The sequence below is a fragment of the Chaetodon trifascialis genome, chromosome 17 (genome assembly GCF_039877785.1).
Source record: "Chaetodon trifascialis isolate fChaTrf1 chromosome 17, fChaTrf1.hap1, whole genome shotgun sequence".
Taxonomy (NCBI): domain Eukaryota; kingdom Metazoa; phylum Chordata; class Actinopteri; order Chaetodontiformes; family Chaetodontidae; genus Chaetodon; species Chaetodon trifascialis.
The window spans coordinates 22,274,386-22,294,073 of NC_092072.1; the positions used below are offsets into that span (position 1 = coordinate 22,274,386).

The 19,688-nt window shown below is 39.5% G+C and overlaps 1 protein-coding gene across 4 annotated transcripts in view; it reads right to left on the reverse strand.

Annotated features, from left to right (window-relative positions):
* Positions 1 to 13,606, reverse strand: part of phf14 (PHD finger protein 14) — a 91,153-nt gene extending 77,547 nt beyond the window's left edge. For all 4 annotated transcript variants that reach the window (XM_070984279.1, XM_070984278.1, XM_070984281.1 and 1 more), the window contains exons 1-4: positions 13,512 to 13,606; positions 8,409 to 8,519; positions 7,116 to 7,882; positions 5,338 to 5,470 (exon numbers count right to left, since the gene is read on the reverse strand). In XM_070984279.1, coding sequence (XP_070840380.1) covers positions 5,338 to 5,470; positions 7,116 to 7,882; positions 8,409 to 8,519; position 13,512 — 1,012 coding nt within the window. In that variant the 5' untranslated portion in view covers positions 13,513 to 13,606. The remainder of the gene's footprint in view (positions 1 to 5,337; positions 5,471 to 7,115; positions 7,883 to 8,408; positions 8,520 to 13,511) is intronic.
* Positions 13,607 to 19,688: the final 6,082 nt, after the last annotated feature.

The window sequence follows — 19,688 nt, forward strand, 5'->3', positions numbered from 1 at the left end:
TCTCCAGCTTTAGAACTATCACTCATCTGGCAAGCAAGTACACAAATGACCAAATTAAGCTGTCAACATACTGATTCGTTAATGGGGCAGGATTATTTCATTCAGAGTTTTTTTTTTGTTGTTGTTGATCCATTAATCATTGATGCTACACACTGTCAGAAAATAGTAAATAACGCACATTACAATTTCCAAGATCCCAACGTGGTGTCTCCAAATTTGTTTGGGTTTTAAGAAATTATTTTTTGACATCAGCCTGACATTTCCATCGTGAGCACAGGAAACTGAAGGCAGTGGGATTCATTTGAAACTACAGCTGTGTGCCATCAGTGTAAAAATAAAATGAGAAGCCATTACAGTGAATAACGGAATACTGCCCAGTAGCTGCATACATAAGGAAAATCAAATAGGGCCCAAATTTGACCCCTGAGGCACCCCAAACCAAATTTTGGCCAATAAATTGAGTGCCTTTCTTTTAAAACACAGACTTGTCTATTTGTCTATTTTCTAATACAATTTCAGGAATTCAAAGTGTCTCAGTGAGTCAAGGACAATGTAATGGACAATTACATCAGACAACACACACACACACACACACACACACACACACACACACACACACACACACACACACACACACACACACACACACACACACACACACACACACACACACACACACACACACACACACACACACACACACACACACAGATTTCCACAATCTTAAAACATTTCCAGCTGACTGCTTTCTGTTTCAAGTCACATCAGAGCATTGGAACAACACTGACTTTTAATGCACATTATTTGTGGTGTCACAATCTGCCACATATTGATTGATTATGATTTTTGGAGCGAGAACCCCACACAATATCAATTCCTGTTCATGCATTGACTCTGGTGTGCCCTCTCCTGTTTAATGTAGGCATAATTATGCCATCACTTTGTAAAAGCTTGTAAATACACCTGATGGTGCCGAAGTCATTTGGTATCATGTTGGTTTAGATTGTTTCGACTGGCTACATCATTACCAGCAAGCCTCCTCCACCTGCAGCTCATGCACTGTTGTGAAAATGAAATCGTGAGTGAAACATTCCAAAAAGTGAGATGTGTTTTTGGACAATTTTCTGAAACAGCAGAGCAGACATTTCAAAGTACTTCACAGAGGCAACTGGACTTGCTTGAGGTTCTAGAGGACATTCAACTTTACACCCAAGAGGCTTTTTCGGTTCTAACTGACTGGTGGAGAGTCCAAGACATTTCACCTCTTGCAGGATCACTGACCCAGCGGGCCATCATGTGAGTCATTAGGGTCTCATGAGACCAACAAAACCTAATCAGTTCTTAGTTGAGTGCACGTTTCTGATATATGTTAATGGAATGGATGTGAAGTCAGAGTAACCTTGACCTTTACTGTGCTCACTTAATCCTAGAGTTCAAGTGAATGTTTGTGCCAAATTTGAAGAAATTCCTTGATAGCGTTAATGAGATGTCACATTCATGAGAATTGGGCGGAAAAAACAGGCAACCTGAGAACATAATGTGTCTGTCCACAGCTCTTGCTGGCACAGAGGCATAAAAAATGGTGCAACATAATTCGCTTACACAGAGAATTAATTTTTATTGGAGAAGCTACGTTCCCCAACTATAAAAGCGCACATACTGTCAACCCAGTATGTGGCCACATCAACAATTGTGCTTATGGGAGGACAGGACACCAGTTACAGGTCATACTAGCCTGCCTTGGCATCATGGTTCTTCATAATCAAATAGCTACATCTCAAGGTAGCAAGATCACAGATCAGTTCTCAGCAAAATATATGCATGGAAAAAACTGAATTCATTAATATTAGCAATACCTTAGATCACAGTGCAGTACTTAAAACCATACCTCATGACACAAAATGCTCTCAGCCCTACATGCAGCTACACAAAGCCATCCACCAAATTAAAGTGGTAATTCCTGGATCTATTCCCACATGTTGACATGACTAATACATTTCAAATAATTAGCAAAACTATTGAAAATTCAATATATTAATTTCTAAGCTGTCAGACATGTCTAAACCAATGAGTGTGAACAGAAATCCTGTGAGAAGAAATGGCGTGCGGTGAATCTCAAGGATAAGATTACGTATCATGACAATAAAACCTCCAATAGCACAATAGATCTATCCATTTTGAGCACAAGAACACAGAATCTCAAAACATATTGCTAAGTCCCATATTTTATTGCCACGGAAAAAAGGAAAAAGATAGGAACTGGCCACAAGTGCTGCCACTGCCTCCTCCCTCTCAAGCCTCTACTGCAAACCACTTAGGCTCCCTTCTGTGTCTTTTCAGGGAGATTAAACATGTCTCAAAGGAAGAAAATATCAACCAACCAAAGGAACAAGATAAATTTAAGACCTGCTTCTAATATCTCAAGTCTGCTGTGGAGAATTGGTGATTAGGAGTGTGTGTGTGTGTGTGTGTGTGTGTGTGTGTGTGTGTGTGTGTGTGTGTGTGTGTGTGTGTGTGTGTGTGTGTGTGTGTGTGTGTGTGTGTGCGTGCGTGTGAGAGAGAGAGAGAGCAGGAGTGTGCACATCATAAGAGTGTGTGTGAACTAGACTGTCTGAGATTATCTAAGAAGTCCTGCTTGCACCTCAAAGGTGGTCGCCACTTCGAGGCTAAACCCTGACACATTTCAGCCAATCACAGTAGGTTTGGGTGGTAATCCGGAAATAAGGTATCCCACAGTATCTAAAAATAGCAACGGTATCGTCATTAACCGTACCGTCATTAAAAAAAATGCTGCGCATATAGGTCCATAGGTGCCTAACATAATTGTAGCATCGTCATAACAAAAATGAAGTCCACTCCGTTCAATGTATCTGGTTGAATTTTTACTCGAGGAAAAGGTGACTGTGCAAAAGTACATGCTAAGAATGATTTTGAGCAGTCATACAGATGTTTTAACACGGGTATGTCCAGGCGCTCATTTAGGCGCATCTGAGCAGAGTACCGTTATCTCGTCCAAGCATTGCGGAGAAACTCCTCGGTTGAAAACTCATGAAAACTCTCATAAAAGGACAAATGCAAATAAAACTGTAAAATAACACTTCCGGCTGCTAAGCAGAGTCCTTTGTGAACACTCTGCTCATTCATGAGACGGAGCGGTGAAACTAACTGCATTGTTACACTGGTCAATAACTCAGCGACCCATCCAAATTCACCATAGAAACACCAATGACGATCCAGAAGGAAGTAACCCCAGAGATAGGTTATTGCATGAAGAGTGCTCCCTCCACTCTAGATACCACCTCCTCTTTATGTAAACAAGCAAGACCTTCGTGATTAATCTCAAACTAACACAGAGTCATGTAGCAGGTGTCTTACCTTTGATGTGCGCTATTTTCGTGTTTTCGTTACATGCGCATATAATTTCGTGGGGTATGAATTATGTTTCGTTTGGGAGCCAATGCTTGGTAGAAGCATTTAACTGAGATTCTCCCCATCATTCTGGTGTGCTACAAGTTAGGACTGGTGCTTCTAGCGTGAGCACTGACCGTCTGAACTGTGCGCATGTCACGCTGCCCTTCAAAGTGATTTTTAATTAGTCATGGTAATACCGTATACCCCGGGAAAATGTGGGGAAGGTTTGACAGTATCAAAATTTGGATACCGCCCAACTCTAAATCACAGTGAAGCTGGGCTGTGTCAGTGCAGTGCAAGCTGCAAGTCTGTGTGATGTTATGTGTGATTATAGGCATATATGAGCATGGCAGCTGACTATGTAGCCCTATCAATATTGGTTAACTGTCAACATTTTCAGTAATACAGTGTTATTTTATGATTAAATCCGTAAAGCATGTTGAACTGCCACTGTCTTTGAAAGGGGTCATCAACTTTCATTTGTTCAAGGGCCTAAATATGCTTTTAAGCAGACACTTTAGCAGTGAACATAAAGAAATAAAAGACACTTATTTAAGCCTAATTACCCTTCTTTGTATCATATTTTTGCTTTCTTACAAAATTAATGCTAGCACATATCAGAGTGAACAGACTCCTGGAAAATCCATACTAATGAAATACTGAACAAGGAAATTAGTTCAGGCCTCCACCAAATAGGCAGTCAGTGTTCAATACAAAAGTCACTGTTCAACTGCCAATGAAGGAGTTCTTATCTCTACAAAAACTCCTTTTCGGGATCCCAGGGGAAAAAAAATACTCAGTTTGAGACTCATTCCAAAAGTTGGCCAACAAAAGAAACTCAAGTGACACCTCTAGTTTCTACTAGACAAACTTTGTGATACTGTGACAACTCCTGAGTTGCCCTCTGTCAGCTCCAGGGAATGGCCAGCCTTGGAGCCAGGCATTTTGATGGTGGGTCCAGGAAGCAGAGGGGATGGAGTTGGAAAAAAAAAATCCTCATCTATAGAGAGGGTGAACCATGAAGTATGAGCAAAACTGATTTCTTGGCTTGTTGGCAGGGATTGGCAAGCTAACGGACAATCGTTCTCATGACAGACTGGACCTCTTCCACTGGTGAGTAACGGTTGATGCATGCATTTTTTGAATTCATTAATATTCTCTATGGGTTGGTGGCCGGTTGGATGTGTCCCACAGGCCTCCAGTTGATGATCACTGGTGACCCAATACAAGTGCAGCCATTTTGCCTTAGATCATATGGATCATTGTGAAACAATGTGCAGTTTAAAGGGAAAACCCCACCAACAGTGTATGAGACACGGAGAACTCCTCTGCACACCTGGCCAGTGGCTGGGTAAAATGACCATGATTGTCAGATTGCCTGCACTGGAAAGTTACAAAAATTGGATTGTACTTTGCCTCTATTCCAATATTGGAAAGCAGTGTGACGTTGGAGGCAAGCACTTCCTTTGAAGCATAATGAGGCCCTAGAACTCTCTATGATGATGACAGTGACATCAGTCTTATTATCATTCCCTCTACGTAAATGAGTAGCTTGGAATAAAAAAGTATGGTGGAATCACCTTTTAACATGCAGTGGTAGTAAAGCAGATATACAAAGTACAAAATAATCTGGTAGAGTTTGCTGGCAGTAATACACAGCCTGAGAGCACATACTGCCAACTTCAGGGGAAAGTAAGTCCCCCAGGCATAATGTACTTCCAGAAAAGTTGGTTGGGTAAGTTCAAAATTCATTCACTCTTTTTAGTGAATTTAGTTTTTTTGTTAGTCTTTGACTGGTCCTAATGGTTGTTCTGAAGAGTATAATTCTATGAAGCAGTCATGACATTGGACAGTTACATGGCAGTTTGGGCATTTGCAGCTCTGAATATATGTGCACACTAATATACTGGACTAACTGCAGCTTACCTTCATGCACGGTCACCCCACAGTTGTCACACTGGATAATCTCATCTGCATCCTCGCTGTTGTCGCCCAGACAGACGCAGCAGATGAGGATGTGCTGAGTGCTCCAGGTCTGGGACCTGTCCAGCAAGGCATCCTGGGGAATCAAGAGACAGAGCCACAGTAAAGCCACTTATCTTACGTCCCGCCGCCCCCCTAGATCTGACCACAGATCCAGTAACTGGCAGTTAGTAAATCCTGTATACAATGCTCATGGACACTGTGAGTCGATTACAACAAAGGCAGAATTTCTTGCAATCACTCTGATACCATCTAAACCTCTCATTGGATTATATGGTGACTTTGTGACTCATTTTGTTGTTTGGCATTATGGAATGCCATACAAAGTAGCCAAAGTGATAACCGAATACCTCATTCATCTGCAGTGCTTTACATAACTAGGACAAGGTGGAAGACTGCATTTGAAAAGAAGAATAAAACTTTCTTTGGAGCTACATCTGAAATTCCCTTTTAGCTTAAAAGCCTGTGCCTGAATATGTGTTTAATTGACAGCTGAGCTGGCAGGGGCACCCAGACACAGTGTATATAAACTTGTGCTGATAGCTGTAGTTACAAACAAGAACATACAGTCTTTTATTAGCAGAGGTGTTGAACAAGGACCACTCTACTTAGTAAACAACTAATGTGTAATTTCCTTTTCTTTCTTTCTTTTTTTTTTTATTTGAAAGCAACCCGTGTGTTCCAATCCTCCACTACACTGTAGAATTACTGATTTGCTTTTCTGCATCAAGTCTGTATCAAGTTCGGTTGCGCCATCTCGTTATCTCGTGTTTGATTCTTCGCAAGGACTGAGATGCGAAGCGAAGAAATTGTCGATAAAACAGGGAAAGTCAGCTTGCCAGTATGGCAGTTTTTTGGATTTTGTCGGACCGTAGTCAGACCAATGCGGTCTGTAAATTATGCAAGACTGTCGTCCCCACCAAGACCGGTAATACCACAAACTTATTTAACCACCTTAACCGTGCATCCTTTGAAGCACAGCTGTATTTGCCCACGTCCATGTGGCATATGATACAGCTAAAGACATGCTTCTGCTGAGCACTGTGGAGAAGCCAGGTTATAAAAATCTCTTACATGTGCTTTATTTATTTTTATTTTTTTAACACACTTGCAATAAAAATATAATTGAATAGTTCATGTATGTTTTGAGTAAGAAGAGTGACTAAAGTTGTGCATATGTCTAGGCTGGTTTTATAGTTCAGTCAGTCTTACTGTACTGTCTATCATGTTTGTTTGTATGTTACAGATGTCAAGTCTACCTCAGTTTCTGCTATGTTTACAAAACACTGCACATATTTGAAAACATTTTATTCACCAGAAGGTGAATCAGCTTGTGAACTTCCTGACACTAAACCTGCAGGAAAAAAGTTCTCAGGTTTCTCTCTGTTTACATTTTTACACTTTTATTTACATTTATTATTTGAGTGTTTTCCATGGTTGTGTTGACATTTCCTTTCCTTTCTGCCTTTCTAGCTGAAGGGATCATAATCAGAGGAATGCTAAATTTAAATTAAAAATGTTTATATTTAATATATTTTTCTCCTGGTCCTTATTTTAAATAGGTCATAAAAGTGTCAATAATTATTGATATCGACCGATATAAAACACTTATATTGTGATAAAGTTTTCAGCCATATCGCCCAGCCCTACATGGAGCCTTCTTTTAGGCATTTGATTCCACAAAGACAGCACAGCAGTTGGACTAGAGGTGTGAGACTCACCTCATTACCCTTTCCCTGGGACATGCTGTCATTAGTCAGCTCTTCATCAAAAGTACTTGTGCTCTTAGCTTTCTTCTTGGGTTTCTTCACCTCTTTGTCACTATCACTGCTACTGTTGTTGTTGTTGTTGTTGTTGTCATCACTGTTTTCCTTGTCATTATCTTTATCTTCATCCTCATCCTCATCGTCATCATCATCATCATCATCATCGTCATCATCATCGTTATCATCGTCATCGTCACTAGCACTGCCACCGTCCTCTTCCTCAGTCCCTCCTTTCTGAGTGGCTGCTTTGCCTTTCTTCTTCCCTGCTGTGGGCCTCCAGTCGTTATCATCCTCACTGTCGTAGTCATCCATCTCATTCAGTTCCTCCATGGTGGTGAAGTCCAACAGCGGGCGGTTCCTGCGGAAATTCCATTTCTTGGGCTCAGTCTGAGACTCTTCTGTGTTCACACTGCCAGACCCTGACGTTGAGGTAGACTCAGTGCCAGCAGCTGCAGCAGGTTCAGGCTCAGGTGTCTTCTTGCTCTTGCGCCTGCTTTTGGGTGGGGTGACAGAGGGGGTGTCTTTGGTGGAGCTGTCTGAAGAAGGCTGCTGTTTGGTCTTCTCTTCATCTTCCGTTAAGTTGTCCTCAGCAGCCAGGTCTTTGGCCTCCTCTTCATCTATACCATCCTCGGCAGAAGCAGGGTTGTCTGAGTCACTTTCTGAACCTGCAGCACTTGCTTTAGACCCTTCCTCATCACTGCCATTGCCTGTTCCATCTGATCCTATCAGAGCAAAAAGCAATGACAACAGACTCAAAATGGTGAACAATGTGGTCTACTTGATAGTATCTGTAGGGACTTTGAGTGACATGGTATAAGTTTGGTCTACTTATTTGCTCCCCAGTACGTATGAATTGTTGGTTCTTTCTCTTGTGTTATTGTTAAATGAATATCTTAAGATTTTGGAATGACGCCACGTTGGGTGATTGCGATGGCCATTTCTGACTACTGACAGAGATTTTAGAGGCCAAGTGATTAATCGATAAATTAAAAAATAATAGGCAGACTAACTGATAATGAAAATAATCTTTAGCTGTAGCCATACAGCAGTGGTTCCCAACCCTGGGATGAGGAAAAAAAATACATATTCTCTTACAGAAAGGTTTTTCATACATACTGGGGGTTGTACACACAAAGAGAACTTTAAGAAGATCTGCAACAAATCCTAACTTGGATCTTTCTTTAATTGTTTAATAGGGATGTAACACGATTTGGTTTAAGGCTGCTACATTTTAGAGATTCTGCTTACCTGAGGCATCTCCCACTTCAAAGTCACTGTCATCTGAGCTGTCATAATCCAAGGCATCTAAGAGAGAGGCAGCAAGTGGCTTGACCTGCCGGCGCTTCAAACTGCGGTCCACTAAAAAAGAAGAGTTGCAGAGAACACAATACAAGAAAACATAATTTGAGTAAACTATTATGTCCATCAAGCAAGATAACAAATTTGGATTTAGGAGTGCAGTGGCAAGCAGTACGAAATGATAAAAAAAACTACCTACACAAAGCAGGTAATGAGAGAAATCCTGTTACTCTGTATCATGTAAAACCTGTAATTAAACTGTTGCCTAAAGAATGATTACTCCCACTCACTGACATTATAATCAGACCTAGCCTCAATGCATCTATGATGAGAAAATAAAATACAGATTGTCAAAAGAAAATTATTGAAAAGCCTATCAATTCTGTCATCCTCTCTCTATATATGCATACAGTGCCTAATAAAAAAAAAAACTGAAATTATGTGTGCAAATTTAGACAAAAATTTGGGCTCAGGTCGGCTGTCAAGTTGAGTGATGGTTTCTATAGATGGAAATCATTTCAAAACTATAAGTAAACTTTTCATTAATGAGTTTTTGTAGCTTAATCAGGACTGTGTTGTTCCCTTTCTGAAACAGTATCAATCCATCAATGAATCAGACTTTATTTGTACAGCACTTTTCACACAAAGCAAAGCAATACAAAGTGCTTTACATAATAATAAAAAAAACATTCCCTCCCCAACCCCCAACACATCCATTACCCGTACACCACCCTGATCCATGCACAAACATTTAATGACTATGTTAAATATACTGACTCAATAAAAAGAGGAAATGAGCAAATACCATAACCTTTCATGAATCTACATGGAGGAAATACCAGAGGTAGGACAAAAATGTAAAACTTCATAATAACCAAATAAAATAAGTGATAATAAAATAATAGATAAACAATGAAATAAAGTCACTATAAATTATGTGAGTAAAACCAGAAGTGGAAGGCAGGGTATTAAAAGGAAAATATAGATTAAAAAAAGAGAATAAAATAGCAAAACCACTAAGAGGAGACACGTTGAAGCAAAATCAGATATAAAAAATATATAGTATAAGTAAAAGTGGACACCTGATTCCATGCTTGAAGGGGCTAAGGGGAGTCATAGGTTTTGATATTTAGTTCAGCCTCAGATGTCACCTTCTGATGGCACCCCCACAATACAGAAAGATGTATCATACTTGATCAAGCTGTATAATGCTTTAATCATAATTCCCACAGTCACTGTTTCACTTCGCTTTGTGAATACAACAGTTACATCTTGGTAACTTGTATTTTCCCTTGTTTCATTACTGAATGGGAGGCTGCTGCCATGCAATCATGTTTACGTGAATTTACTCAGTATGATAGTAAGCACTGATTGTGGTGAGCGGGCGGGTCTGAGTGGACAGTCTTAGCCAAGACTGATGAGTCTTAAATGTCCCTAACATGGTTTGCACTATCAACAACTTTTGCCTGTCTCAGAAATTTGTAGGGGAAAACACAAACAGCAAATCACAGATACATGGTATCTCTGTAGCCCCAACATGTTGCTAAATTTTAAGGAGGCGAACATCAGCAACAGTGTAAGTTTAAGAGGCTACATATACAGGCTCCTGGTGTACACTGTAACATCTCAATGTCCAGCTATAAATCAAACTTAAGCGCTACATTCCCAAATTGCTTCTAGGAATTTAACGATTTCTCGTGATATCATGATAGAAATATGGCTCGATGCCATCGTGGAACTATGGCACTATCGACCACAATGTTATATGGTTATTTACTATCTCTCCCTGACAAAAATGATATTGTTTCTGTTTGAACAGCAGAAAGCACAATCAGAGTATTCCTGAAGACAGACTCCCGTCATCCTTTACGTGCAAGCCAAGCACTCCTGGAAATAATCCCAAATAGAAAGTTATGGATGACCATGCCAATAACAAAAAAGAGATTGCGGATGCTTCATCGAACTTTAGAGCTGATGTGTGGCAGCATTTCTGTTTTCCCTTCTCAAGAACTGACAATGGCGGAAAGGAAACTCACAAATGCAAATCAACGTGCAAATACTGCTGGACAACAGTCAACTACCATACGGACAATATATCAAACAAGAAAAGCCATTTGGCACATCGCTATCCAGAAAAGTTCAAATCACAATAACAACACACTGCGAGAAAAGGCTTCAGCCAGGCTAAAGGTGCCTGAAAGAAGCATTTGGAGTCCTGCTTCAGCATAACGGTTTAACAGCTTAAACAGCAACTCCATGCATCGGGAAAAAATAGCCAAAGACTTAAAGCCATTTTCTGTGGTTGACAACAATGCATTTCAGATGTTAGTAACGCGGGAGCCAAAGTATACAATTCCACCACACTTTTGCCGCACAGTGATAGCAGCTCTGTACCAAGAGACAAAAGCTAAAGTGACACAGAGCCTCAAAGGAGCAGAGTGCATCTGAATAACGACAGATGGGTGAACTTCACGAGCTACTCAGTATTATATTACAGTCACAGCTCATGTTATGACCAGCAAATATGAAATAAAAAGTTTTGACCTACAGACATAGCTGAGGTTTTGAAGTGGGAGCTCAACATGAAGAACAACAACAATCATCACACTGTGACTGTCACAGTATTGCTATCTTTACAGACAATGCATGAAATATGGATGTAGCGGTGAGAGGCCAGAGACCGGACTGTCCCCACACATAAAGTGTTTTAAACAGACTTCGCATCGCTTCACCAGCGGGTTTGAACATAGGCCACTCCAGCCGTCTGCCTGGTTGAGTGAGGCAAGCAGCAGCGCTTGTGCAGTTCAACTACCACAGCTAAGCTGACCACCAAACAGAGACTGTTAAACCTGCCAGGACATAAACTGCTCATGGATGTGGTCACCTGATTGAGCAGCTCTTCACATTATTTTCTAAAAGGACTGCTACTGACTGCTGTATTGATTTTGCTTTGAAAGTATACATGGTTCAATCCTTCATTTCCAAAGTCAATTCTATCATGTATCAAGCAGGTCATGGCTGGCTACTTTTTTTCTATGAAAGAAGGGAAGCAGAAAAGTAATTTGATATGAATAAAAACTGCTGTATACACTAATTTATTTAATAAAGGCCATTTTTTCCAATTAACTGTTCTTTTGTTTTTAACACTACATTAAAAATCAAATCATGGTCTTAATATCGAGGTATTATTGTACAGTGAGTAGTTGTATCATCACATCTCCAGTTTCTACTACCAAATGTTATTCATCACCACTGGTACATACCACCTCTCACCAGCAATACTTCCTGACATATGCCACTGAATATTATGACATGTCGATTCTTAGGGCTCTGCCACTTTGACAAGGGATGCACTCTGACTGCTCTACTTCCATATATCCATGAGAGCAGCACATCCTTCATGTTCTACAGACAACCTGCACATCACAATATGGTGTTGCTTGTTGTGCTGTTGATCTTTGTTATTTTCTATTACTGTGCTTAGTGTCATGCATCAAAACTCCAAGGCAAATTCCTCATATGTGAAAACCTAATTGGCAATAAACCTGATCCTGAGGTACCAGCTGTACATCGCACTTGGCACCTCTCAGCAGAATGCAAGTGCCACACTTTTTTGCCAGGTGAACTGCAGCAGAACAACACCTGTCAAAGAGTGGCATATCACCAACTAGCAGAATATGACACTAACACAAGGGTGTCACACCATCAGTACATGTCGGTAGAAAACGGTTCCTACCTACCAGTCTAACACAAATGGCATGCCATTTACGCACGTGTGGCCCACAGCAGCAACATTCCATAGTCAGTAGTGGCATATGCAAGAGTCAGTAAGAGTCAGTATATGGCGACAGCAAGAAGTATGCGCCACCGGAACATGACGATCGATATACTGTATTGTTTACAAGTGCCATATGCCAGTGGAAAAGCAGCAGGATACCAATAGTGTAGTGACATGCCACTAATATATGGCACTAAACAAGAGGCATGACAGCAGTCACATTTTGATTTAGGCATCACTCTATTTTTTTTTAGTCTTGTGGTTTACCATTGCAGTAAACTTGGGTAGTCTGCCACCAAAATCTCAATGTTAACTAAAAAGTATTTGTTTGGAACCACTAAACTGAGTTTAGTGAAGACAGTTATGTGCTGGGACTGTAGAAGAAAATATTACCAATATGATTTTGTTTAATAGCATGACTTATACAGCTCTTCTGTAAACTAACACTCAGAGCAGCTCTCTCTGCATCTGTCCTAGTTTTGGATTTGGGTTTTATTCATTCTCCTCCCTGTAAAGAAGGCCTCGCGACTGCTGTCTGTTTACATTATGCAGATCTTTTCAGTCACTGTGACTAGATTATGCTACGATGCGACATCAGAAACGTGAAACTGTAAATATCTTTTTTTTAGCATCTGCTTTTATAATAGGTACCCTGATGCTGACATGTAAGAGTCGTGAACGTTCCTCACGTGCACACTGCGTTTGATATTAGCAAGCTGTTAGCAAACAAAGAGAACTGCTGCGCCTTTGAAGCTAACATTACCAAGAGCGGTAAAGCTGGCTAAATACTGCTCTTTCGGTCAGTAGTGAACTACACTGACTGTCTGCAACCTGTCCAGTTTCGGTATACGCAGAAATTCCGTCAAGTAACCTCACATTTACTTTAGCTGTGTCCTCACCTCACATCCGTGTGAATCGAGTGAGGTTGTGGCTACCATTAGCTAGTCTTTCACGTCAAATTGCATGACTATTACCCAAATCCTCCAGTCCGCTTCGCCAAGGTATAAATATCAGAACAGCACTGAAGGGTAAGATCCCGGTTAGACTGATAATAATACACCGAGCAATGTACCAAACTGCACATACAACAAACCAGAGTTAGCATTGTTACCAGCACTAAGCACTAGCGTAGCTAGGCTATCTTAGCCGAATAGCTGCTAATTAGTAGCAGTTTGCGCCAGCAAATAATGTTAAATCGGTGTGCCGGCAAATACTGTTCAACAAAATCGTGCTGAATCACAGTGGAAAGTTACAACGTGGAATGCAGGACTCACTCTGTAGTTCGTATTTACTACAAGGAACGAGGCAGGTCTTCCTTTAGCAGCATGCTATGTGGACAATGGAAACCAGCAGTGACGTAAAGACGACTGGATGTTGTTGCCATGGGGATAGTTAAGCTTGAAGGTCCAGGATAACTAAATTACAGAGAAATTAATAACATAAAAAAGAGGTGTAAATAAATAGACACAATGTTACGTATTATTCAATCATTTAGTTTAAGTAATTGATTTTCTAAATTAAGTGCTGCATTGGTATGGTATGAACATTCCTTTCTATTTTTTTTTTTCCTGTAAGCATTTAGAAGGCAGACCTCACTTGTTATATAAGGCTGAGAACTGAACCCAGAACACTGTGGCAATCATCACAAGCAAATCTATGATAAACAATAAAACAAGAATCAAAATATTTGTGTTTCATCCATCCATCCATCCATTTTCTATGCCGCTTTCGGCTATTTGTGTTTCATTAAAGCACTTATTACTTGTAAGACCATCTCTTAACTGTTGTTACTGTACATCAGTTTCCCACTGGTATTATGGACAGCAAAATACAACCATTGCCAAATCAACAGGAAAAAACAACATTAAGTGTCTCTGTAGGGTGTTATTCCACTTTGAGCCTCCAGAACAGCTTCAGTGCTCCTTGCCATAGTGTGTGTGAATCTCTTCTGGAGGAATGAAGAGCTTTCTTCTAAAAGGTTTTTCCTTGTATTCCGAGTTTGGATGATGATGGTGTGGAGCACTGTCTTGCATGTTGCTCCATATTCTTCCAAAATGGCTGAGAATATGATAACTCAGATACTCTAAAAGCTCAAGCATAGCCTGTGAAAAGACTCATTGATTGTGTAAGTAGAAGGGCCTAACATCCATACAACTACGTATGATGAAATTTTAGCAGTCAGTGTTTTGTGTCAGCACATTAAAATCCCATTCCCTTAAATCAAATACATAATATGCCCAGGCTTCTGGGATATTCCTTCAGATAGGGTCAGCTAGTTATTTCTTGATCTATTACTTTAACAAAAAATTGTGCCACGCAGAAATGGAGAAAGGGAGTGAAAACAAAGAGTAAAAAGAGTAAAAACAAAAGCAGTGAAAACAGCAGAAAGATAAAATGAATATATAAAAACTGAAACGAGAGAACAAAGCCAAATGAAAAGGTCTAGGTTGCATTTAAACATGTGTGGAATAACATATTGAGTTATGGTTCCTGTTTTCAACTGTGCTCACACAAGCAACTAGATGATGAAATTGTATAAAATGTATTAGAATGTAATGGATTTTCTTGTTTTCATCCTGTTAATATGTTTGGAACAACTTTCTACCTAAACAGGTTCAGACTGGATTCTTTCGAGTGCTGAAAATGACCCAAATTATTTTTCCTTCTGTTTGTAGTTCTCTGCAAATGTTACTGTATTTAGACTTTCTTTTGGATTTATGAAGAAATAGCGAAATTAATTTGAAAGGGTGCAGTTGTATAAAATGAACTTTGGCTCATATTCAAAATGAGCTTTGTTCCCCGTGTCCTCCTTTGACTTTGCCAGTTTAGCAAATAAGAGACGATTAAAATAAATGAGCCTAGATTGATCCTGATACATGGTAAGGGGAAGACTGATGGGGCAGGCAAGCAAAAGGGATGATTACAACTGTCCTTGCTTGATGACAAATGGCCCTGTATTGTGCTGGAAAGAGGTAGTTTTTTATCACCTTGCATCAAAACACTTTGGGGATATCACAGTAGCCATCATTGTCATCATCACTATCAGCATTTTCATCGTTTTCTCTCCTGCCCTGCTTTGATCAACATAGAGCCAGTGATGCAGCCAGATAGTGTTGGAAGGAATATGACAAGTGGTGGGTCTAAAATTGCACTGATAATGTTAGTTAGACCAAACACTCACTGAATTATAAGTTTTTTCCAAGCAAATCCCATTTAATACAACTCCTGAGCAGTATAGTTGGATATAGAGGAGTAAAAGAAAAGCTATACCTCTAAACATGAGGTAAGATGAGACATTTAATTCCACTATGTGGGTTTTGACCTCCACTGGGTCTCCTGAGGGTAAAATCTGTGAACAAGCATCATACTGAGAAAGGATTTGGATATCAAGAATTGCATTTTAAAGTTGCAACACTTTAGTTTTTTTCCTGGTTTTTAAAATGGAATCTGACTCAGAACAACAAACAGGAAAATAAATCTGTCAGCTTTTTCTCTCCCAAGAAATTAATACAGCTAAAAAAAAGAATGAATCAGGCTCTTCAATAACAGAAAGACAACACTCAGTCAAGAGAACTAATGTTACAGGTTTTCTCTGATCTTCTTTTGTAATGTAAAACATCACTGGAAGCATGGGCTGGATAATGACGTATGAGTGTGTTGTGGGTGATGCAGAGAGGAATGACACAGGTAGTGGAAATTAAAAATAAAAAAAAACAAGGTTTCATGAAGAAAAGAAGAAACTGAAACGTAGCAGTAGTAACAGTAATTTCGTGTTGTCAAAATGCAGGTAACCTACATTCAATACAGTGCCTGAACGCATCTGTGTAAACACTGGTGATTCCTATGTTGCCTGGGTCTTATGTGCCCAGGGTCCTTTGTTCCGGTGATTTATATGGTGCTTAATAAGATCTCAATGAAGGGTCTCATGTTCCCAACGCTTTCTTCACCATGAGTGACTTTGTAGTTGGACGAACAATTTAAACATAATTTTGGAAGAAGTGACATCCTGTCAGATGGAGAATAGTTTGAGTTTGTAATCTCTAAGTGGTGGAAAAAACAGAAAAGAAAAATCAAAGCCAGAGGTACAAGACTGAAGTCATTGAGTCATTTAAAGGGGACAAATGAGGTGTGCAAACCTACTGTATACATTGAAAATTACCCTAAACCCATTAGTCCGAGGTAGAATGAAATGCAGCTTTCTAATGTGATTTAAGAGGAGCAGTAGGAAAGGCTGTGCAGGCTTAGTGCAGAGAACTGAGATCTTGAGAAAGTGTCCTACCACAGATATCATTCAGTCTGATGAGCCAGAGGACAGAAGCAATTACATCGAGAGCAAGAATAACACAGGGTTTAGGAAATAAAAACATTACTATAAGGACACACCGTGACAAGTAAGGTTTAAAACCTCATTTGAAGAGGAGTAATTGCATTGGATGTTATTTATGAATCCTGAGGTAAAATGTACCAAAATGTCTGTGCTGATCTACAGCCTCACTCTACCTCAAGATTTTGCATTTAAATTGGAATATTTGTCCGTTCATATGGCGTAAATCATGTGACTCCATGTTCTGCATTTATCTTTCATGGGGCTGCCTTTACATTTCATTCTACATCTGAAGAAAGTGAATTGCATTATTACCCCACTGGCAGTGCCCTACGATGTCTTGCAATAAAATGTTCGCCAGTAACCAATTACTTCTGAGGCATGCGGGGCAAATTATATTTAAAGAAGTGTCATTTTCAGCTCTCACTAAAATAAATCTGATAATGCAGTTTGATGAACATTGAATAAAATGGCTCAATATTTAATACAGTGGTTGTCAAACAGGGGCTCAGCAACTCCCATGGGTCTGTCAGGGGTTCAAGGAGCCTTTGTGAAAGAGGGTTCCTGGGGATAGGACAATTAGCAATATTTTAGTTAACTGTAGTTTCACTTATTCTAAATTTTACTTAAAATTAATCCAGACTCAGATTACCCAGAATCACATTGAGAAGACTGATAACTTTCGTCTCTGCACTAAGTGCAGAAATAGTTGTACATCCTGTTTATCTTAGCTTAAAAAAGAGACGTGTAACTTTAATTGTATACTGGGAACTGTGGCCCCAAGTGACCCAAAGTTCAAAACCTACATAGTCTGGCTTTGCACACTGGAAGTAGGAAACAAAACAAAACAAAACAAACAAACGAACAAACAAACAAACAAACAAACAAACAAACACCTCCTAATAACTCCAAAACATAATTGAAGATTCACAATTTCAGACTGCATGGTAAAATTTTTCATATTTTTATTTTTGATATCTGGCAAGGGACATCACTTGAAACTTTACTTTGCATGCTAAATCTTGCTCATTTACAGTTCATTTCAGTTGATCAATGAGCATTGTTGCTGTGAAATAAACTGTATAGCCATAGTGACTTAAACAATAAATAACTATCTCAGTGACATTAAGCTGCTTTTTTCAAATGTAAAAAAGGCATTAAAGTGAGTTAATGAGAGCGAACTTTCTTTTGCAATGACGCCCTGATAATGACATATAAAATACATTTAAAAATTACAACATATTAAACAATAAAACTAAATTACAATACATTACAATACATATAAAGCAACAGAGATGCAGGAAAGATACATTCCCCGACAATCACCGCTCTAGGTCCATCAAAAGAAATTTGGATTGATTAGAAAGGGATCAACTTTTTTGTTTTAGGAGTTTCTGGAGGTTGTTCCATTTGTGTGGTGCAGATATTTTAGGGCCAGTGTTGACATGAGGACAGTGTGAACTTCATTTATATTTAAGAAGACATGAGAGATACTTGTCATTTGCCAAGAAGTGCTTAATAGAGAAAGAGAATGTAGGGCCATTCTCTTCTGACTGCTGTCCAATTTGCTCATATAGTAAACACTGATGTGCTCTAAAACCACCCCCACTTGCGCCATGATCATTGCCTCTGTGCTGTCTTTCAGTCCAGCCTTTTCCAGCCACTGGTATGTTTTCGCTATGTCAGCTACTTCCTCAAGCCGTCGATGGTACATGCCATGCATAAGGCTATCTATCTATCTATCTATCTATCTATCTATCTATCTATCTATCTATCTATCTATCTATCTATCTATCTATCTATCTATCTATCTATCTATCAGGGGTGGGACTTTAACGCGTTAATTACAATTAATTAATTACAAAAAAATTAACGCATTTAATCGCAGTTTGCACTCCAGACAACACAGAACGTTTGTAAGTGCACGAGTTCCTGGTCCACCGATCACACTGATGCACAAGATGTGTCAGAGCTAGGAGGCTAACAACAACTAACATGGAGGAATCTGATGAGAGTACATTGCTTGGACTAATGGAAGGCAAGTTTCATTTTAAAAAACTGTCTGATGGAAGCCTTGATAAGAGCGTGGTTTTGTGCAAATTGTGCAAAAAAGAATTTGACCACCACACATCAAGCCTACGGTACCACCTGAATGCAAAGCATGTTGCAGCGAGCACAGAAACCGCTGGAGCTGTTAGTGCTAGCAGTCCTGGTCTGAGTACGAGCAAGCGGTGCCGGCAACCCACACTGGAGCAAATGACTGGACTCAGAGCCGAAATTAGTTAGTCGACATCTGATAAACTCACAAATTCGCTGGCAAAACGGATTGCTCTGGACTGTAGACCACGTTCGGTGGTAGAAGATAAGGGGGTTAGAAAATGTGCTACAAATAGCAACGTCTGATCCAACTTTTCAGCTGCCGTGCAGAAAGACTATTTCAAGTAAAATCCAGCAGCTTTATGATACCGAAAAGCAAGCAAAACTGGATGCACTGCAGAAAGCCGAATTTGTGGCTCTGACTGGGGATTATTGGACCTCCGTAAGCAACTCTAATTACGTCGGTGTCACTGCACACATTGCTGATGTCACAGACGGAGAATGGCATCTTCAATCAGTCAAAGGACCATCTCTGTTTTTTGTTTGTTTGTTTTACCATTTTAGATGGTAGAAATGCCACCTTATGTTGAATTGTTGGTTATTTATTTACCATTTAAAATCAGTACTGTTCTGGAAAGTACTTGAAATGGCACTTTAACTGTTAACCGTTTAATCTGTTTATTTTTGGCCAGGGATATTTTTCTTTACACATTTTCAATGGCCAGGGTTTCCATTGTTCTGAATGTACTTGAAATTGCACTTTTAATGTAAAACAAACATTTTCAAGACATTAAAAAAGCTTGAGTTTAAATAAGGTCTTATGAAAGCTTGAATATAGCCACCATTATGATTTATAGTGTCATTGTCAGACCGATGCAAAATAAACAATATTTTGTTGTTTAAATGTATGTATGTGTCTATAATTTGATTCGGTCATATACCAAAATTCATTTAAATTGAAAAATGTGGCTTCTTGTGGCAAATATTGTTATACCATTAAAACTGCGATCAATTGAGATTAATTAATCAC